Here is a 22,635-nt window from a genome sequence, read left to right as displayed (position 1 = left end):
GTGGATGGTGCGTCGGCGTCGGTCGTGACGCGGTGTTGTGTTTCATCTTAGGATAGGCTCTCTGGTGTTGTAGTTTGCTTTGCGGTGGTGCCCGTCTTTGGTCTTTCCGGGATGTGGCGTGAGCTACACTCGTTGTTCGCGGCGAGTGCTAGTTTTTTTATAATTGACTTTCTATCTTTTATAAAGCTATGGTATGCTTAGGCGTACTTTTGACAAAAAAACATGTGTTTTTCTACGTGTATTCATTCAGCTAGGCTAAATCAGGCCACAGATACGAAATCCCATTCATATTAACCAAACGGATTGTAAACTGATCATGCAACACAGGTTGTAGCACTCAGTATACAAGGCCGATTCGCGTGTGAGCGAAGCTTTTGCGTCCGACAGAGATATCCAGAAAGCCCCAACGTGATCCCATCCCGCTCACCAACCACGGACCACGGTAGTACACCGTGACCGCTACGAGCCTACGACGGCTCCTCCTCTCGTTCCCTCGTGCGCGCCAAATCAGATTCCAAAATCAAAATTCACCTCGAAAAGCTCCGCTACTTCTCTTGTCTCGGCGCCGCCGCCGCCGCCGCCACGGTTGTTGCTGGGGATGGCTGAGGCGAAGGGGGCGGCTGCGCCGCTGCTGGCGCGGGAGGATGGGAGACGGCGTGGAGGCGGGGGAGGAGCAACCTGGGCGCAGACGCTGGGCAACGTGGTGGTGTCCATTGTGGGCACGGGGGTGCTCGGCCTGCCCTACGCCTTCCGAGCCGCCGGCTGGGTCGCCGGATCCCTCGGCGTCGCCGCCGCCGGATTCGCCACGCTCTACTGCATGCTCCTCCTCGTCAGTACCGTACACTACCCACCTCGCATTAACACTACCGGATGCCATCCAAATACTACTACCGTTCTACGGCCACATCCTGCACTGCGTTCAGCTTAAGCAGATTGTGACTTGCTGTCCATGCAAAATTGCATGGTGTCCGTATTTACATTTCGATTGAGGATTAATCGTAGCCGTACTACCATGTTGTTGTGATCATTCATACGCTAGAAGTACTATATTAGCGACCGGGTTAGAGTATTTGGTCACTCGGGATAAATTTTTTGCGTCTTCGTGTTTAGGGACACTATTGATTTTTCAGCTGGGGATATCCTGTGCCCACTGCCCAACTTTAAAGTAAAGAGGCTTGCCACTTTCAGTATTTTCGTTTTCACTTGCCATCAGAAAAATATGGTCCCATATTGTCTCCGGTATAACAGGAACGGTAACCAGCGTCAGTCAGGATTTTGCACAAATAATAAGAAATAAAACCAAATGAATCATGTAGTCCGAAGCACTCCAGGAATAGTGTCAGAATGGAAGCCTTATTCATGGTCATGACCAGCCTTATGGCATTAAGCCGTTAGCCTGTTCTTGGTAGTATTTCTGTAAACGTGGTAGTTTCTCCTCTCACATTCTAGTTAAATTGAATGGTCATACTTTCTGAACTGTGTTACTGTTCGTTGCTTCTTCAGTGTGTTGAATTTGTTGAACAGGACTTTGCCTGTTAATTCGTGTTTATACTTCACATTGATCAGCACACTGATGGTATGATAAAAAATGGATCGTGTATGTACTGTGCCACATCTATGATTTTTACAATGTTATGAACTTCTGTTTCGATAGCAACAACTTTTTAGCTGCTTAATTTACTTGTTTCGATTTCTATTCTGAAGGTGGACTGTAAAGATAAATTGCAAGAGGAAGAAACGGATGAACCAAAGAATTATACATATGGAGATTTTGGTGAGAAGTGCTTTGGGACTATAGGTCGGTGCTTGACGGAAATTCTCATTCTTATCTCACAAGCGGGTGGTTCTGTAGCTTACCTAGTATTCATTGGTGAAAATCTGCATTCCGTGTTTAGCCAGTCGATGTCACCAGCTGGCTTCATCTTTGCCGTCCTATTGCCTGTGCAAATCGCGTTGTCCTTCATTCTTTCACTATCCTCTCTTTCACCATTCAGTATATTTGCTGATGTGTGCAATGTCCTAGCGGTGGCAATGGTTATCAGAAAAGATCTTCAACTAATTGATCATCCTTTTGCAAATAGAAGTGCTTTTGATGGAGTTTTGGCGATACCTTTCGCTTTTGGAGTCGCGGTCTTCTGCTTTGAAGGATTCAGCATGACATTGGCACTAGAATCATCAATGGCGGAACGTAGAAAGTTCCGTTGGGTGCTTTCTCAAGCAGTTGTGGGCATCATAGTTGTGTATGCATGTTTTGGGGTATGTGGGTACTTGGCCTATGGTGAGGCTACCAAGGACATCATAACACTTAATCTTCCCAATAGTTGGTCATCTGCTGCTGTTAAGGTTAGTCCAGTTTTCATAATCTATATCGTGTAATTATTTGTTGAAATATGCTATTGCTTCTAGTCAAATATTTTGTAGCCCCAGTACTTGATAATTGGTGGTATAAGGTCATAAAGTATGATTCAAGTGTGAATCTGTTATACTGTGAGATTTGAAAAATTGTAAATCTTATTGACGCATGATATCTAACATGCTGGAGTAGTGATCTTTGTATCCTAAAAGTTCGAAAAATCTACTGGCAGGTTGGCCTATGCATTGCACTAGCATTCACATTCCCAGTTATGATGCACCCGATCCACGAGATTGTGGAGGCAAGGCTCAGATCAAGTGGATGCTTCCAGAAGCTCTCCCACGGTGTTCCTGGTGCCGAATGGCTAGGCCTGCACTCGAGCCGCATCATCATGGTGACTATTTTAACTGTGATGGCATCCTTCATACCTGCATTTGGGTCCTTCGTCTCCTTTGTTGGGTGCACAGTCTGTGCGCTGCTCTCCTTTGTGCTACCTACCTTCTTCCACCTCAGCATCGTAGGATCGTCAATGAGCATATGGAGAAGAGTGCTGGACTACGGCTTCCTTCTCTTTGGCCTTGGTTTTGCTGGTTATGGAATATTCACTGCTCTCTCGTCACACTGACTGATGAAGTAATGACAAAATGTCCAAGATCTGCAAATTAGGGTTTATTTCTTCGGAAGACGTGTCTAGAGAGAAATATCTGCTGCCCTGGGATAACATGCATCAAACTGAGAAGACTTTCATACTCAGCTGATTATCCCCTGCCTTGGTTTGATTTGTTAGGTGGTGGTGTACTTTATATGTATCTGTTATGGCCGGTTTAGCTAGGCCCACCGGGCAATCTTAGCCCACAAGTTATCTTAGGTTAATTCTTATACAAGCTATCTTAGGTTAATTCTTATGCAAATTATTTATGTTATAAATATAGTCTGTAAGACTCTTTTTGGAATTAAGCAATAAAGATATTTACTATCCCTATTGCCCGGCTCCCAGAGGAGCCGGAACCCTAGCCGCCTCCAGCCCTAACTGCCGCCGCCCTCCTTCCTCGTGACGGCGCCGACGCGCCGGAGCTCGTGCCCTCGCCCCCAACTCCCGTTGTTCTGCCCTTATAACCTAAGGAGTAGAGCCGGTAGGAACCCTAGTCCTACCAATTTGGTATCTAGAGGCTTGGGTTTGATCATGTCTTCTTCAACGCCATCACCGCCGCTGCCCGTCGTCACCTCCGTGCCGATGACCACCGCCCCGATGCCGTCCACCCCGATGACCACTGCCGGGGCCCCACGCTGTCGGGCCCGGTCACCGCCGCGGGCTCCTCACCACCGCCGCCGCCCATCACTTCCGCGCCGCCACCAGCCGCCGTCTTCACGCCGGAACAGATGACCAGCACGCTGCAGCACCACCGCCGTCCAAGGGCTCCACATGAACCAGTACCACCAGTACATTGCAGGAGCGTACGGCCTTCCGCCGGCTGCACCGATCGCCACCTACGGCCACCCTGCGCCGTGGCTGTTCCCGGGCGCACCCGCAGGCGGCGGGCCCCCGCTGTTGCCGTTCCAGATGGGGAACTCCAGTGTGCCACCACCAGCCGCTGCGGGCTTGTGGCATCTGCCGCCGCCACCATCGACGGCGCCCCTCTGGCACCTACAGCCGTTGCCGTCCCCGGCAGCCGCTGCCCCCGTCCAGCCCCCGCTGCTGCCGCTGCAACCACCGGCGCCGCCCCTGCCCAGCTCGGGGGCACCCTCGCCGACCGGCCTCCCGATCCATCAGGTCCGGTTCCCGCCCTCCCCGTCGCCACTTCCAGCGTGGGCGGCTGGGTCTTCGCCATCGCCGGTCTACACCACGGCCCCCGAACAGCCGACTCCGTTCCCGCAGTTCGGTGGGCCATCCAGTTCCGCCGGTCCCTACCCGGAGTACTCCGACCAGGCGCCACCCGCCTCGCTGCTCCGCACCTCTGAGCCAGCTCGACACGACGCTCCAACCCAGACACCGCCGCGGTTCGCCAAGATCGACTTCACCACCTATGACGGCACGGAGGACCCCCTCAACTGGCTCAACCAGTGCAACCAGTTCTTTCGCGGGCAGCGCACCCTTGCATCGGAGCGTACCTGGCTCGCCTCGTACCACCTCCGCGGCGCGGCATAGACCTGGTATTACGCCCTCGAGCGGGACGAGGGCGCGATGCCCCCTTGGGAGCGCTTCCGCGAGCTCTGCCTCCTTCGCTTTGGGCCTCCGGTTCGCGGGAGCCGCCTGGCGGAGCTCGGCCGCCTTCCCTTCACCTCCACAGTGCAGGACTACGCCGATCGTTTCCAGGCCCTGGCATGCCATGCGTCGGGTGTGACGGCGCAGCAGCGGGCCGACCTCTTTGTCGGTGGACTTTCGGATCACATCCGCGTGGACGTGGAGCTTCGGGGACCCCAGGATCTCCAGTCGGCCATGTACTACGCCTGCGCGTTCGAGCGCCGCGCGGTGGCCATCCAGCAGGAATCATCGTCCCGGACCGCTGGGTCGCTACCCGGGCCGGATTCCATGCAGGGCCGGCCTGCGCAGGCTTCTGCGGCACCCCTCGCCGAGACCGCGGCGCGCCCGTTCCGCCAGCTCACCTCAGCCGAGCTACTCGAGCGTCGCCGCCAAGGGTTGTGCTTCAACTGCGACGAGCCCTACACGCCCAGCCATGCCTGCCCGCGACTCTTCTACCTGGAGGTTGCAGACTACATTCCGGAGGACGCCGTCGCCGCCGACCTGGCCGCCCCAGCTGTCGAGAAGGTGTTTGACGCTGGTTGATCACCTCGAGGAGTTCCTCAAGCGCTTCCCCACCTTACAGCTCGAGGACGAGCTGTTTGTGCAGGCGGGCAGAAGTGTTATGGCCGGTTTAGCTAGGCCCACCGGGCAATCTTAGCCCACAAGTTATCTTAGGTTAATTCTTATGCAAGTTATCTTAGGTTAATTCTTATGCAAGTTATCTAGGTTATAAATATAGGCTGTAAGATTCTTTTTGAAATTAAGCAATAAAGATATTTACTATCCCTATTGCCCGGCTCCCAGAGGAGCCGGAACCCTAGCCGCCTCCAGCCCTAACCGCCGCCGCCCTCCTTCCTCGTGACGGCGCCGACGCGCCGGAGCTCGCGCCCTCGTCCCCAACTCCCGCTGTTCTGCCCTTATAACCTAAGGAGTAGAGCCGGCAGGAACCCTAGTCCTACCAGTATCTTTACCTTTCGTATCATTTTTTAGAAAATGTGTTCATTTTTTCAAGAACATGCAGGAGCGTTGCATGTCAGGATGGTGTTTATCGTGATTTGGTTGTGATCCTTATCTGTCTGTTGTCAGTATGTGTGTTTCTGAGTCTGATAGTTCATGCAGATGATAAGGAAGCACATGGGCCCATCAATGTTATTGTCCATGTGAAGCTGCAGAGCAAAGAAAATACTCACCAAATCTACTGTACAGATCTTTCTCCTTGTGAATAAATGTAGTATATTTTTTATTTGTCGTTGCTGGCTATTTTATCAAACTAATATAAGAATTAATTTTGTCACAAGCACGATTTGCACCGTATTTGCACTTGAAAGCTAAGTTGTTGCACGGTTCAATGTACACCACAAGTTATAGCACTAGAGTGACTTTTTTCGCCAATTTTAGGCATCGATGGTGTAATTGACTCGTAAATTTTCCCTGCCTAGGCCTTGGTGGACCTACCAAATTTAGCCACCGTCCCGAGACAAAGAAGAAGAGCAAGTATCGCATCACTGCACAAATGTCAGACTACAAGGACATGCGGGTGAGCACCCCTGGTCTTGCTGATCTTGCATGCAACTGCCGGTTTCTTTTAGACTAAGTCACTTGGTGGAACGAGTAGGACACGGCCTATTTATCTACCATGGCGGACATCACATACCACAGTCTCAAATAGTGTGCGTCCACGGTTCGAGGCGTTCACCACCATGTATAACATGATCCCCGCCCTGCTAGTTCTCGGCGGAGTCATCACCGGGGTGCGTGCGGCAGCACCTCCTCCGGTGCCGGTGCCGGTGCCGCCGAAGGTTCCCGCAGCTCCCCCGGCTGCTGCCGGGCCGCTTAAGTACCCAGCACTCCTTGCTTTCGGTGACTCGATTATCGACACAGGTAACAACAACTATATCAGGACAATCGTTAGGGCCAACTTCCCGCCCTACGGCAGGGACTTCCCCGGGCACAAGGCCACCGGCCGGTTCTCGGACGGTAGGATCAGTGTTGACTTCCTAGGTACGTACTATGTATCACCGATCACACACATATATATACGGCAATTATATATAATTGAGATAGTATCAGTCACTTCACTGTGGATCACAATGGTTTTGTAAATGCAGCGGCGGCACTTGGTGTGAAGGAGAATGTCCCGCCGTACCTGAAGAAGGACCTCACCCTCGACGACCTCAAGACCGGTGTCAGCTTCGCATCGGCCGGGAGCGGCTACGACAACGCCACCTGCAGGACCATGGTACGTCGTCGTACGTACGCGTTCACCACACATGACAACGTACACGAGCTCGCGATGCATGCATGGAGCTAGGTCGATGTAGGCACGCATGCAAATCATATCTATCAGTTGATCGAGATCCCTGTATGTATGCATGCATGCAGTCGGCGCTGACGATGGAGCAGCAGCTGAAGATGTTCCTGGAGTACAAGGCCAAGGTGGGGACTATCCCGGACCAGGCCCTCTACCTCCTCGTGTGGGGCAGCAACGACGTCGTGGAGCACTTCACCTTCGGAGACCCCATGTCGGTGGAGCAGTACAGCGACTTGATGTCCCAGCGTGCCATCACCTTCATCCAGACACTCATCAGCCTCGGCGCCAAGAGGATCGCCCTGACGGGGGCGCCGCCAGTCGGCTGCGTGCCGTCGCAGCGCATTCTCTCTGGCGGGATCCGGCGGCAGTGCTCCCCGGATCGTAACCAGCTAGCGAGCATGTTCAACAACAAGATCAAGGGCAAGATGGCCACGCTCGGCGCCAAGCTCCCTGGCGTCACGCTCACATTCATCGACCTCTACGCCATCTTTGAGGACGTGATCCACCGGCACGAGGCGCTCGGGTTCAAGAATGCCAGGGACTCGTGCTGCGGTTTCCTTGGGCTGGCGGTGGCCGTGCTCTGCAACTTCGCCAGCCCGGTCTGCGCCGAACCCGCCAAATACGTCTTCTGGGACAGCTACCACCCCAGCTCCAGTGCCTACAAGGTCATCATCGACTTGGTCGTCGAAAAATACTTCAGATAGAATGAACTAGCAGCTAACTATGAGTGGTAGAGGACCAAGGGGGAAAGGAGGAAAAATAAAAGGAAGAACCCACGCAATAACTCTGGGACTGACTAACAATCAGTCCACAGATTTTGTTTTCAGTTTAGGTCGGATTTTTTGTCCAATAAGGGGTTGACACGTGTCGCTGATCTTTGAGTCGCTGTATCTGTATGCAACAAATTCGACGGATTCGTTCCAAAGTTGCCTGGTCGGCCCCGCTTCCAGCGTCCACTTGCCCATACACATGGATTTTGCTACCCCGATCCAGGCTAACGGGCCTGGTTCATTTTTGGAAGAAAATATCCGACCCAGTAACGCCCGCCCACTACCGCCACAAAGTGAACAGCACAGCGAAATTTGGAAAAAAAAAATGGGAGAGGAAAAGAGCTGACCTGGAATCAGACTTATATAGGATGTGGCACTGATGATTTATCCCTCAATTCAGCGTTTATTGTTGATCTGTGTAATATACAAGTTGGTAATGCTTGTGGACAACATTATTATTTAGACTAACCACATTCATTATAAACTTATACGGTGTGCTTCAACAAAAATGAAAAATGTGAACTGAAAACACAAACACAAAGGACACGCACGTGAATCTTCTCTATTGTGATGGAATACATACAAACCGCTTCCGCACAAGCACGCAAAATGAAGACGTCTCTGCCATCCTCTGCAAGGCCACCGGCGCGCTGCCCATCGATGTCACTGCCACCGACCACCACCCCGAAGCCTTCCTGGTGCGGTTCATACATCAGCACCATTGTGCCAGGGCGGTCTCGCAGCAGGAGGTCCCTTTCGGCATGGCGAGGCTGCAGGTGCGGACCTGGCGTCTCGAGGCGCATGCGGAGAACATCGACCTCAACCATCATGTTCGGCTCTGCTTGGAGGGGTTGCCTCTCCATGCCGGGGATGAACATGCCGTCGTGAAGGCTATTGGATCTGGCTGTGCGAGCCGGCCTCCAAGCTCAAGACCCAGACCAAGGTCCTCGGCCTCTGGGCATGGACGACGTGCCCAAGCAGGGTCCCGAAGGTGAACTGGATCACCCTTCCAGCGCGGGACGGCGACGAGCCTATCTATGGTCGCAGCGGGCTGGAGCACCGGGTGTTGATTCACTTGGCAATCCATGAAGACCCAACCAGCGGCATCATCGTCTCCACTCCGTACGACTGGCTCTACCACGTCGTCGACGGCGAAACTCAGTCGCGAGACCGTCGGGAGCGCGTCTCCAGGTCCGTGCAACACCACCGTCGCGACCGTGACGAAGACGATGAACGCCGCCGCGGTGGCCGCAATGGCGACCGTGGCCGTGGCCAGTCAAGGCCTGGTGGAAGTGGCTGGGGCGCCAGCCTCCGGCGCAGCCTTTTCAGGGCGCCGCGGGACGAGAGGCAGGATCGGGACCGCGGCCACGAGTCCCGCGGTGACCGCGACGGGGACCGGCGTCGTGATGGCTTGCCGCGGAGCCGCAGCTGTTGCATGGCTCCGGCTCGGGCAGTGATGTGGGTGGGCGGCTTGTGGAGAACACTCCGGCTCCGTGGGGCCGCAGCCTCTCCAGGGCGCCCTCCCCCGCAATGGTCAGGCAGCTCTCAGGGACGCGCTGACTCCTCCTGCATCGCCACCTCTATCGCCGACCACGGTGCTTCCGGTGACTCCGCGATCCAAGCGGGGTGAGGCGACGGCCGCTGCTCAGCTACGAACCCCGTCAAAGCCCGGCGCTCATCACCCTTTGCTCCCCGACAACGCTGCTGCGGCCTCTCATCGATCTGTCGCCCACACGCCCACCAGGATTTGAGGCGTCCCCCACACGCGCCACTTCTCTGCAGCGGGCCGCTACGCCGAACGCCATCCATGTCGTGCAACGAAGAGGAGCTGCTAGTTGCCCAGCCAGCTATTCCAGGAGGGCTGGAGGCTCTCTTCCTTCCTGGGCGTGAGGCCCTGCTGCCAACCCCTGCTGCTTCCCCGCCCGCGGTCCCCACGGCGCGCCGGAAAACTCTGGCTGGTGTTGCCATCAGCACAAGTGGCGGGCTCTCTTTTGGGCACACCAGTGCTTGCATCAAGACCGGTGGACGCGCTACGAAAGCGCCGGTGGCCAAGCAAGCTGAGATCCTAGTTTGCCGCAGCCTTGGCATTGTCAAGAACGGCAAGGATGTTACAGGGGCTATGCTGGAGGCTCTTGAAGAGCGATTCAAAGATCAACTTCCTGCTGATGTGCTTGAAGCGATGAGAGCCCTGTTCAAGCTTGATGATTTTCTGTTAAAAAACATTGAGGAGGCTCTGATCGACCGTGCTGGGGATGCTGGACTGGATCATGTTGAGGGAGGGGCCCCTGTGGATGCTTGAGGGGCCGAGCCATGTTGGTTCTGTCGTTTGTGTTAGTTTCCAATGTTTCAAAAAATTCCAAGGGCGTCTGCTGCTCCTGTGTAAAGCTGGGTGTCTTCTATGTACTTGTTCGTGTCCAGCACTAGGTCATGTAGTCGTTCCAGAGTTGGCTGGTGTGGGGTTGACTTTAAGCTATGCTTATGTAATGGCATCCTGGGCCTTTGTATCACCTCATGTTCAACGGTTAGACTGTTTCCTTATGATTGAACAGCATATAAATGTGTTGAGTTGGAACGCAAGGGGCCTCAACTGCCCAGACCGCCGTGCCACTATCCACGAGACCGCCACGGCTTCCTCCTGTCAAATAGTGTGTCTACAAGAAACAAAGCTTGAAAATGTTGATATGTTCACGGCAAGTTTCCTTGATGGGCATAGGCTTTGCAATTTTGCTCAGCGACCATCTATTGGTACCCGGGGTGGTATCCTCATGCTCCCGGATGATGACCATGTTGCTGTAACTGATATGGTGACCACCACCTTCTGCCTTTCAGCGACGATACACATCAAGCACTCCGATGTCAGCTATCGAATCACCGTTGTGTACGGGCCAACATCCTCCTCCCTCAAGGAGGGCTTCTTCACGGAGTTGATTAGTCATAAGCCGCCGTGTGGAGAGCTCTGGCTAGCTCTTGGTGATTTCAACCAAATCTACCGCGCGAGGGATAAAAATAAGCGAAATGTCAACAGAAGACGAATCGCCAGATTTTGGACAACATTGCAGAGTTGTGACCTTAAAGAGATCCACCTTCAAAACAGACGCTTCACTTGGTCAAATGAGCGATCAAACCCGACGTTATGCAAGCTGGACTCTTTCTTGTGCAACGCGGAGTGGGACATCTAGTTCGGCACGCATATTCTCCATGTGCTGTCCTCGTCGCTCTCTGACCACTACCCGCTTTTGGTTGCTGATGACAAAGGACCATGGAGGCCTCGTGCCTTCAAGGTCGAAATTTTTTGGGCCGCCCTCTCGGGATTCCAGGATGTTGTTTCGGAGGCTTGGAACGAACATACTGTGCACACCGAGCCCTTCCATGTGTTGCACCAGAAATTGAAAATAACTAGAGATCACCTCTCCGCCTGGAGTAAGGGGCTATTCTCTAGGATAAAGTTACTCCACCATGCGTCTCTTCTCGTCATCCTGCGTCTCGACGTCGCATAGGAGTCCAGGCAGCTCTCTACCATGGAGGCGGGCCTTCGGTCCAGGCTCAAAAGGAGAATCATTGGGTTTGCGGTGCTTGAGCATGCTCGCAAAAAACAATGTGCTAGGCTATGTCACCTCAGAGAAGGGGACGCGAATACCAAATTTTTTCATCGGCGGGTCAATGCCAGGAGGAGAAAGAATCACATTCATCGGCTCAAACACAAAAGAACAACCAAGAACATGCTACAGGAGATGGATCACATATCGCTACCACTAGACGCGCAGTGCCGTGCAGTGAAAGAAGAGTTGGGGCCAGCGCGTCCGCGTGGATCGTCTCCTCCTCGTCTGATCTCCCTCGTACAGCCGGTCGTCGGATCCCACGTACAGGTTCGCCGGAGCGGTGCAAGTGCACAACCTCTAACGGTATCCGCGCGTGCAGGAGGAACACCGTGCAGCGGACTGCTAGGTCCGATCACACAGTCGGTGGCGAGTGGAGGTGGCTATTCGCAACACATGCAAACCCTAGTGACAGCGCCGAAGCGATCAACCTCATGAGTGTGCCGTACCCCCACTTTATATAGGCATCCGTCGCGGGCTCAACACTTGGGCCTCGCACGGATCCTAAAGCCCAAAGTCTGTTCGGCCTGGATCTGAATCCGAGTAGGATCACTTCCGACTCGTGGAGTCGGACCAGGCGTCACAGGTTCTTTCCCTTAAGCGTGCAGACCCCTTAGGTTCTCGTTCACTTGGTCGCGAGTCAGATCACATCCGGCTCGTCTAGTCGGTAACAGCCTCTAGCAAAGCGTGCCGACTCCAAGTGTCCGATGAAGCTGGTTAGGCGAACCTGTACATCACACTTCTATTCTCTTTGCCACATGATATATGTTGTCGGGCTCAAGGCGAGTCTGTCATCCTTGTGCTAGCCCGACCTCTTTCTCGTTCTAGTGATGCCGAGCACTAACTGGATTATGTCATAATCCTAATCGCATGGCCATGCTTATCTTGGTCGGATCACACGAGGGGCCCAGAGTATGTCTCTCCTGATCGGAGGGGCAAATCCCATCTTGCTCGACCATGTCTCGCAACATGGGTCTAGACAAGCCCGAAACCTACCTTTGTAACTATCCAGTCATGGAGTAGCGTTTGGTTGGCCCAAAGTAAGTCTGTCACCATCCCAAGTACATGCGCCAGCTCAGGTCTTAGGACATAGAATGTATGTTGTACTAGAGACTCACAGATGTCATATCGCTGTGTCTCATAGTTAGGTCTATCTGACTCGGACCTTATCTCAACTCGGATCCGACTACGTCGAATCCAATCAGATCCTTCCGAGTCCATATTATCCGGTTAGCATCCAATGCTCCATGGCTAGTGAGACCAAGCCATCTACCGTGTTATATGCTAGTCTAGTCGGTTGCGCGTCCACACAACCCTTTTGACTAGGGATCTTTTAGGAAAGTCATCATACAATACATAGTCCCACAGACAAGTCACGTACTTTTTGATACACATCATTGATAATGTCCAATGACAATCTTTATTTATAAACACATAGGAAATATCATCATCCATGATTGCCTCTAGGGCATATCTCCAACAGAGCAAAAGGAACAACTCGTCCATGCGCACTTCTCTAGCGTCATGTAAAAGGGGGAGGCGAGATCCAAAGACTCTAGTTGGGAGGAGCTCAATTTGGAGACTGGTACATCTATCTATAATTTTTTATTGTTCCATGCTGTTATATTATCATTCTTGGATGTTTTACAATCATTTTATAGCAACTTTATATCATTTTTAGGACTAACCTATTGACATAGTGCCCAGTGCTAGTTGTGGTTTTTTGCTTGTTTTTTACTTCACAGAAAATCAATATTAAACGGAGTCCAAACACAGCGAAGCTTTTGGAGGTTTTTTCTGGACCAGAAGACACCTGTTGGGCCAAAGAAGTACCAGAGGGGGGCACCGAGGGGAGCACAACCCACCAGGGCGCCCCTAGGGGCCAAGGCGCGCCCAGGTGGGTTGTGCCCACCTCGGCCGCCCCCCGCACCGCCTCTTTGCTCTATAAATACCCCGAAAATCCAAAAACCCTAGGGGAGTCAATGAAACACAATTCCAGCCGCCGCAAGTTCCAAAAACACGAGATCCAATCTAGAAACCATCACGGAGGGGTTCATCATCCTCATTGGTGCCTCTCCGACGATACGTGAGTAGTTCATTGTAGACCTACGGGCAGTAGCTAGATGGCTTCCTCTCTCTCTTTTGATTCTCAATACAATTGTCTCTTGGAGATCTATTTGATGTAACTCTTTTTGCGGTGTGTTTGTTGGGATCCGATGAACTCTGAGTTTATGATCATATCTATATTTTTATCCATCAAAGTTATTTGAGTCCTCTCTTGATCTCTTATATGCATGATTACTTATAGCCTCGTATTTCTTCTTCGAATCTTTGGTTTAGTTACGTGCTACTTCTTGAGCTTGCGTTGGTTTTTCCCTTGAAGAGGAAAGGGTGATGCAGCAAAGTAGAGATAAGTATTTCCCTCAGTTTGAGAACCAAGGTATCGATCTAGTAGGAGACAACACACAAATCACCTAATACCTGCACAAACAATCAAACAACTTGCACCCAATGCGATAAAGGGGTTGTCAATCCCTTCACGGTTACTTGCAAAAGTGAGATCTGATAGAGATAGACAAACTGTAAAGTAAATATTTTTGGTATTTTTGGTTTATAGATCGGAAAGTAAAAGATTGCAATATAGTAGATCGGAAACTAATATGATGGAAAATAGAAACTTGTATGATGGAAAATAGACCCGGGGGCCATAGGTTTCACTAGAGGCTTCTCCTAAGGTAGCAAATAGTACGGTGGGTGAACAAATTACTGCCGAGCAATCGATAGAAAAGCGCAAAGTTATGACGATATCTAAGGCAATGGTCATGAATATAGGCATCACGTCCGTGTCAAGTAGACCAAAATGATTCTGCATCTACTACTATTACTCCACACGTACATCGACCGACTCCTGCCTGCATCTAGAGTATTAAGTTCATGAAGAACAGAGTAACGCATTAAGTAAGATGACATGATGTAGAGGAATTAACTCAAGCAATATGATGAAAACCCCATCGTTTTATCCTCGATGGCAACAATACAATACGTGCCTTGCTGCCCCTACTGTCACTGGGAAAGGACACCGCAAGATTGAACCCAAAGCTAAGCACTTCTCCCATTGCAAGAAAACCAATCTAGTTGGCCAAGCCAAGCCGATAGTTCAAAGAGAATTACAAAGATATCAAATCATGCATAAAAGAATTCAGAGAAGATTCAAATAATATTCATAGATAAGCTGATCATAAATCCACAATTCATCGGATCTCGGCAAACACACCGCAAAAAAGTATTACATCGAATAGATCTCCAAGAACATCGAGAAGAACATGGTATTGAGAATCAAAGAGAGAGAAGAAGCCATCTACCTACTAGCTAGGGACCCGTAGGTCTGTGGTAAACTACTCACGCTTCATCGGAAGGGCAATAGTGTTGATGTAGAAGCCCTCCATAATCGAATCCCCCTCCCGCAGGGTGGCGGAAAATTCCCTAGATGGGATCTCACGGGTACAGAAGGTTGCGGCAGTGGAAAAGTGTTTTCGTGGATGCCTCTGGTTGTTTGGGGATATATGGGAATATATAGGTGAAAGAATTAGGTCGGGAGGTGCACGAGGGGCCCACAAGGGTGGGGGCTCGCCCTACCCCCTGGGCGCGCCCTCTGTCCTTGTGGCTCCTCCGACTTCATCTCCAAGTCTCCTGGTTTGCTTCTGGTCCAAGAAAAAACATTACGAAGGTGTCATTCCGTTTGGACTCCGTTTGGTATTCCTTTTCTGCGAAACTCTAAAACAGGGAAAAAACAGGAACTGGCACTGGGCTCTAGGTTAATTGGTTAGTCCCAAAAATAATATAAAATAGCATATTAATGCATATAAAACATCCAAAACAGATAATAAATAGCATGGAACAATAAAAAATTATAGATACGTTGGAGATGTATCAAGCATCCCCAAGCTTAATTCATGCTCGTCCTCGAGTAGATAAATGATAAAAACAAAAAATTTGATGTGGAATGCTACCTAACATATTTATCCACGTAATTTTCTTTATTGTGGCATGAGTGTTCAGATCCGTAAGATTCAAAACAAAAGTTTAATATTGACATCAAAACAATAATACTTTAAGCATACTAACAAGGCAATTATGTCTTCTCAAAATAACATGGCCAAAGAAAGCTTATCCCTACAAAATTATATAGTCTGGCTATGCTCCATCTTCATCACACAAAATATTCAAATCATGCACAACCCCGGTTTTAGCCAAGCAATTGTTTCATACTTTAGTATTCTCAAACTTTTTCAACTTTAACGCAATACATGAGCGTGAGCCATGGACATAGCACTATAGGTGGAATAGAATGGTGGTTGTGGAGAAGACAAAAAGAGGGAGATAGTCTCACATCAACTAGGCGTATCAACGGGCTATGGAGATGCCCATCAATAGATATCAATGTGACTGAGTAGGGATTTCCATGCAACAGATGCACTAGAGCTATAAGTTTATGAAAGCTCAAAAAGAAACTAAGTGGGTGTGCATCCAACTCGCTTGCTCACGAAGACCTAGGGCAATTTGAGGAAGCCCATCATTGGAATATACAAGCCAAGTTCTATAATGAAAAATTCCCACTAATATATGAAAGTGATATCATAGGAGACTCGCTACCATGAAGATCATGGTGCTACTTTGAAGCACAAGTGTGGAAAAAGGATAGTAACATTGTCCCTTCTCTCTTTTCTCTCATTTTTTTGTTTGGGCCTTTCTCATTTTTTGGCCTCTTTTTTTCGTCCGGAGTCTCATCCCGACTTGTGGGGGAATCATAGTCTCCATCATCCTTTCCTCACATGGGACAATGCTCTAATAATAAAGATCATCACACTTTTATTTACTTACAACTCAAAAATTACAACTCGATACTTAGAACAAAATATGACTCTATATGAATGCCTCCGGCGGTGTACCGATGTGCAATGAATCAAGAGTGACATGTATGAAAGAATTATGAACGGTGGCTTTGCCACAAATACGATGTCAACTACATGATCATGCAAAGCAATATGACAATGATGGAACGTGTCATAATAAACGGAACTGTGGAAAGTTGCATGGCAATATATCTCGGAATGGCTATGGAAATGCCATAATAGGTAGGTATGATGGCTGTTTTGAGGAAGGTGTATGGTGGGTGTATGGTACCGGCGAAAGTTGTGCGGTACTAGAGAGGCTAGCAATGGTGGAAGGGTCAGAGTGCGTATAATCCATGGACTCAACATTAGTCATAAAGAACTCACATACTTATTACAAAAATCTATTAGTCATCGAAACAAAGTACTACGCGCATGCTCCTAGGGGAAGGGTTGGTAGGAATTAACCATCGTGCAATCCCAACCTCCACACAAAGGAAGACAATTAATAAATAAATCATGCTCCAACTTCATCACATAACGGTTCACCATACGTGCATGCTACGGGACTCACAAACTTTAACACAAGTATTTCTCAAATTCACAATTACTCACTAGCATGACTCTAATATCACCATCTTTATATCTCAAAACAATCATAAGGAATCAAACTTCTCATAGTATTCAATGCACTTTATATGAAAGTTTTTATTATATCCCTCTTGGATGTCTATCATATTAGGACTAAATTTATAACCAAAGCAAATTACCATGCTGTTTAAAGACTCTCAAAATAATATAAGTGAAGCATGAGAGTTCATTAATTCTATAAAATAAAACCACCGCCGTGCTCTAAAAAGATATAAGTGAAGCACTAGAGCAAAATTGCCTAGCTCAAAAGATATAAGTGAAGCACATAGAGTATTCTAATAAATCACGATTCATGCGTGTCCCTCTCAAAAGGTGTAGCAAGGATGATTGTGGCAAACTAAAAAGCAAAGACTCAAATCATACAAGACGCTCCAAGCAAAACACATATCATGTGGTGAATAAAAATATAGCCTCAAGTAAAGTTACCGATAGACGAAGACGAAAGAGGGGATGCCTTCCGGGGCATCCCCAAGCTTAGGCTCTTGGTTGTACTTGAATATTACCTTGGGGTGCCTTGGGAATCCCCAAGCTTAGGCTCTTGCCACTCCTTAGTCCATATTCCATCAAATCCTTACCCAAAACTTGAAAACTTCACAACACAAAACTCAACAGAAAATCTCATCATCTCCATTAGTATAAGAAAACAAATCACCACTTTTGGTACTGTTGTGAACTCATTCTTTATTTATATTGGTGTAATATATACTGTATTCCAACTTTTCCATGGTTCATACCCCCCAATACTACCCATAGATTCATCAAAATAAGCAAACAACACATAGAAAACAGAATCTGTCAAAAACAGAATAGTCTGTAGTAATCTGTAACTCTCGAATACTTCTGTAACTCCCAAAATTCTGAAAAATTAGGACAACCTGGGCAATTTGTGTAAACACCAGATTTAATAAGAATCAGATCAAAAGCACGCTTCTGTGAATTACGAAAATTATTTTCCTGGGCGCAAAAGTTTCTGTTTCTCAGCAAGATCAAAACAACTATCACCGTAAGCTATCCCAAAGGTCTTACTTGGAACAAACACTAATTAAAACACAAAACCACATCTAAACAGAGGCTAGATGAATTATCTGTTGCAAAATAGAACCTAAAAAGCAAAAACAAAATAAAATCCGGTTGCCTCCCAACAAGCGCTATTGTTTAACGCCCTTAGCTAGGCATAAAAACACGAATAGATCTAAGTATTGTCATCTTTGGTATGCAATCCATTAGTAGCTCTCATAGTAGATTCATATGGCAATCTAATTTTCTTTCTTGGAAAGTGATCCATGCCCTTCCTTAACGGAAATTGAAATCTAATGTTTCCTTCTTTCATATCAATAATTGCACCAATCGTTCTAAGGAAAGGTCTACCAAGAATAATAGGACATGTAGGATTGCAATCTATATCAAGAACAATGAAATCTACACGCACATAATTCCTATTTGCAACAATAAGAACATCATTAATTCTTCCCATAGGTTTCTGAATAATAGAATCCGCAAGATGCAAATTTAAAGAACAATCATCAAATTCACGGAAACCTAACACATCACATAAAGTTTTTGGAATCGTGGAAACACTAGCACCCAAATCACACAAAGCATGGCACTCATAATCTTTAATCTTAATCTTAATAGTAGCTTCCCACTCATCATAAAGTTTTCTAGGGATAGAAACTTCCAATTCAAGCTTTTCTTCAAAAGATTGCATCATAGCATCAACGATATGTTTAGTAAAAGCTTTGTTTTGATTATAAGCATGAGGAGAATTCAACATGGATTGCAACAAGGAAATACAAACTATTAAAGAACAATTATCATAATTAAATTCCTTGAAATCCAAAAGAGTGGGTTCATTGCTACTTAAAGTTTTGACCTCTCCAATCCTACTTTTATCACTTTTTGCATCTAGATCTAAAAACTCAGAATCATTGGGACGCCTTTTAACTAAAGTTGACTCATATCCAGTCCCATATTTATCAAGATTTATATTGTAAAACAAAGTTTCAATAGGAGTCACATCAATCACTTTAAGATCTTCATCATTATTTTCACGGAAACTAGAAGAACACGTTTTTACAAACCAATCTCGTTTAGCACGCATCTTAGCGGTTGTTTCTTTGCACTCATCAATGGAATTCTCATATCCTTGACAGACTCATTAATATCATGCTTGGGTGGAATAGATCTAAGTTTCAAAGAATCAACATCGAAAGAAATTCTATCCATGTTCCTAGCCAAATCATCAATCTTAAGCAATTTTTCTTCAATCAAAGCATTGAAATTCTTTTGCGAACTCATAAATTATTTAACACTATTCTCAAAATCAGAGGGCATCTTATTATAATTTCCATAAGAATTGTTGTAGGAATTACCATAACTATTAGAGGAATTACTAGGAAAAGGCCTAGGGTTAAAATTACCTCTATAAGCGTTATTACCAAAATTGTTCCTACCAACAAAATTCACATCCGTAGATTAATTATTATTTTCAATCAAAGTAGACAAAGACATATCATTAGGATCAATAAAAGCACTCTTGTTAGAAAATAATTTCATAAGCTCATCCATCTTTCCACTCAAAATATTAATCTCTTCAATCGCATGCACTTTTTTACTAGTGGAAGATCTTTCGGTATGCCGTCGAGAATAATTAACCATAATATTATCTAGGAGTTTAGTAGCTTCTCCTAAAGTAATTTCCATAAAAGCACCTCCTGCGGCCGAATCTAAAAGATTTCTAGAAGCAAAATTCAGTCCGGCATAAAAAGTTTGTATAATCATCCACAAATTCACACCATGAGTAGGGCAATTTCGTATCATCAATTTCATCCTCTCCCAAGATTGCGCAACATGTTCATGATCAAGTTGCTTAAAATTTATAATCTCGTTCCTAAGGGAGATGATCTTAGCGGGAGGAAAATACTTGGAAATAAAAGCATCTTTACACTTATTCCATGAATCAATACTATTTTTAGGCAAAGATGGAAACCAAGTTTTAGCACAATCTCGAAGTGAGAACGGAAATAGCTTCAATTTAACAATACCATTGTCCACATATTTTTTCTTTTGCATATCACACAAATCAATGAAATTATTAAGATGGGATGCAACATCTTCACCAGGAAGGCCAGAAAACTGATCTTTCATAACAAGATTTAGCAAAGCGGCATTAATTTCACAAGATTACGCACTAGTGGTGGGAGCAATCGGAGTGCTAATAAAATCATTGTTATTGGTGTTGTAAAAGTCACACAATTTGGTATTCTCTTGAGCCATGGTGACAAAGCAAGCAATCCAACACACGAGCACACAAAAAGCAAGCGAAGAAGACGAACGGAAGAGGGCCGAAGAAAAGGCGAATCTTTTCGAAAATCATTTTAGAAGTGGGGGAGAGGAAAATGAAAGGCGAATAATGTAATGCAAGAGATGAGAGTTTATGATGGGTACTTGGTATGTCTTGACTTGACATAGACCTCCCCGACAATGGTGCCAGAAATGATCTTCATTGACGGGATGTGAGTGCCGCTTACCTAGCCTCCCCGGCAACGGCGCCGGAAATTCTTCCTGCTACTTCTTGAGCTTGCATTGGTTTTTCTCTTGAAGAGGAAAGGTGATGCAGCAAAGTAGAGATAAGTATTTCCCTCAGTATGAGAGCCAAGGTATCAATCCAGTAAGAGACAATGCACAAATCACCTAATACCTACACAAACAATCAAACAACTTGCACCCAATGCGATAAAGGGGTTGTCAATCCCTTCACGGTTACTTGCAAAAGTGAGATCTGATACAGATAGATAAACGGTAAAGTAAATATTTTTGGTTTATAGATCGGAAAGTAAAAGATTGCAATATAGTAGATCGGAAACTAATATGATGGAAAATAGAAACTTGTATGACGGAAAATAGACCCGGGGCCATAGGTTTCACTAGAGGCTTCTCCCAAGATAGCAAATAATACGGTGGGTGAACAAATTACTGCCGAGCAATTGATAGAAAAGCGCAAAGTTATGACGATATCTAAGGCAATGATCATGAATATAGGCATCACGTCTGTCAAGTAGACCGAAATGATTTTGCATCTACTACTATTACTCCACACATCGACCAACTCCTGCCTGCATCTAGAGTATTAAGTTCATGAAGAACAGAGTAACGCATTAAGTAAGATGACATGATGTAGAGGAATTAACTCAAGCAATATGATGAAAACCCCATAGTCTTATCCTCGATGGCAACAATACAACACGTGCCTTGCTGCCCCTACTATCACTAGGAAAGGACACCGCAAGATTGAACCCAAAGCTAAGCACTTCTCCAATTGCAAGAAAAACCAATCTAGTTGGCCAAACCAAACCGATAGTTCGAAGAGAATTACAAAGATATCAAATCATGCATAAAAGAATTCAGAGAAGATTCAAATAATATTCATAGATAAGCTAGTCATAAATCCACAATTCGTCGGATCTCGGCAAACACACCGCAAAAAAGTATTACATCGAATAGATCTCCAAGAACATCGAGGAGAACATGGTATTGAGAATCAAAGAGAGAGAAGAAGCCTCTAGCTACTGGCTATGGACCCGTAGGTCTATGGTAAACTACTCACGCTTCATCGGAAGGGCAATGGTGTTGATGTAGAAGCCCTCAGTGATCGAGTCCCCCGCCAGCAGGGTGCCGGAAAAGGTCCCTAGATGGGATCTCACGGGTATAGAAGGTTGTGGCGGTGGAAAAATGTTTTCGTGGATGCCTCTGGTGGTTTGGGGATATATGGGAATATAGAGGCGAAAGAATTAGGTCAGGAGGTGCACGAGGGGCCCACAAGGGTGGGGGACGCGCCCTACCCCCTGGAGATTTTTTGGAGATTTTTTTCTGGACCAGAAGACACCTATTGGGCCAAAGAAATACCAGAGGGGGGCTCCGAGGGAAGCACAACCCACCAGGGCGCGCCTGGGGGCCCAGCCGCGCCCAGGTGGGTTTTGCCCACCTCGGTCGCCTCCTGCACCGCCTCTTTAATTTGCTCTATAAATACCCCAAAAATCCAAAAACCCTAGGTGAGTCGACGAAACACAATTCCAGCCATTGCAAGTTCCAGAAACACGAGATCCAATCTAGACACCATCACAGAGGGGTTCATCATCTTCATTGGTGCCTCTTCGATGATGCGTGAGTAGTTCATTATATACCTACGGGTCCGTAGGCAGTAGCTAGATGGCTTCCTCTCTCTCTCTTTTGATTCTCAATACAATGGCCTCTTGAAGATCTGTTCGATGTAACTCTTTTTCCGGTGTGTTTGTTGGGATCCGATGAACTTTGAGTTTATGATGAGATCTATATTTTTATCCATGAAAGTTATTTGAGTCCTCTCTTGATCTCTTATATGCATGATTACTTATAGCCTCGTATTTATTCTTCGAATCTTCGGTTTAGTTAGGCCGACTAGATTGATTTTTCTTGCCATGGGAAGAGGTGCTTTGTGATGGGTTCGGTCTTACGGTGCTCAATCCCAGTGACAGAAGGGGAAATGACACGTATGTATCATTGCCATTAAGGATAACAAGATGGGGTCTATTCCTACATGAATAGATCTTGTCTACATCATGTCATCATTCTTATTGCATTACTCCGTTTCTCTACGAACTTAATACACTAGATGCATGCTGGATAGGGGTCGATGTGTGGAGTAATAGTAGTAGATGCAGGCAGGAGTCGGTCTACTAATCTTGGAAATGATTCCTATATAATGATCATTGCCTGGATATCGTCATAATTATTTGAAGTTCTATCAATTTCCCAACAGTAATTTGTTTACCCACCATATGC

At 47.3% G+C, this 22,635-nt stretch overlaps 2 protein-coding genes across 2 annotated transcripts; both read left to right on the top strand.

The window, feature by feature from the left end:
• Window positions 1-392: 392 nt before the first annotated feature.
• LOC123053110 (amino acid transporter ANT1-like) lies at window positions 393-3,329 on the top strand. Its single transcript, XM_044476509.1, has 3 exons — window positions 393-829; window positions 1,705-2,343; window positions 2,586-3,329. Exons 1-3 carry the CDS (start codon window positions 599-601, stop codon window positions 2,976-2,978), a joined length of 1,263 nt encoding a protein of 420 aa, XP_044332444.1. The 5' UTR covers window positions 393-598; the 3' UTR covers window positions 2,979-3,329.
• A 2,910-nt stretch (window positions 3,330-6,239) lies between these two features.
• On the top strand, window positions 6,240-7,787 carry LOC123053111 (GDSL esterase/lipase EXL3). The gene is made up of 3 exons (XM_044476510.1): window positions 6,240-6,596; window positions 6,704-6,834; window positions 6,978-7,787. The coding sequence occupies exons 1-3, from the start codon at window positions 6,296-6,298 to the stop codon at window positions 7,608-7,610; spliced, it is 1,065 nt and encodes a 354-aa protein (XP_044332445.1). The 5' UTR covers window positions 6,240-6,295; the 3' UTR covers window positions 7,611-7,787.
• Window positions 7,788-22,635: the final 14,848 nt, after the last annotated feature.

The sequence above is a fragment of the Triticum aestivum genome, chromosome 2D (genome assembly GCF_018294505.1).
Source record: "Triticum aestivum cultivar Chinese Spring chromosome 2D, IWGSC CS RefSeq v2.1, whole genome shotgun sequence".
In the NCBI taxonomy this organism is placed as follows: domain Eukaryota; kingdom Viridiplantae; phylum Streptophyta; class Magnoliopsida; order Poales; family Poaceae; genus Triticum; species Triticum aestivum.
This window is presented reverse-complemented; position numbering and strand designations above follow the sequence as displayed.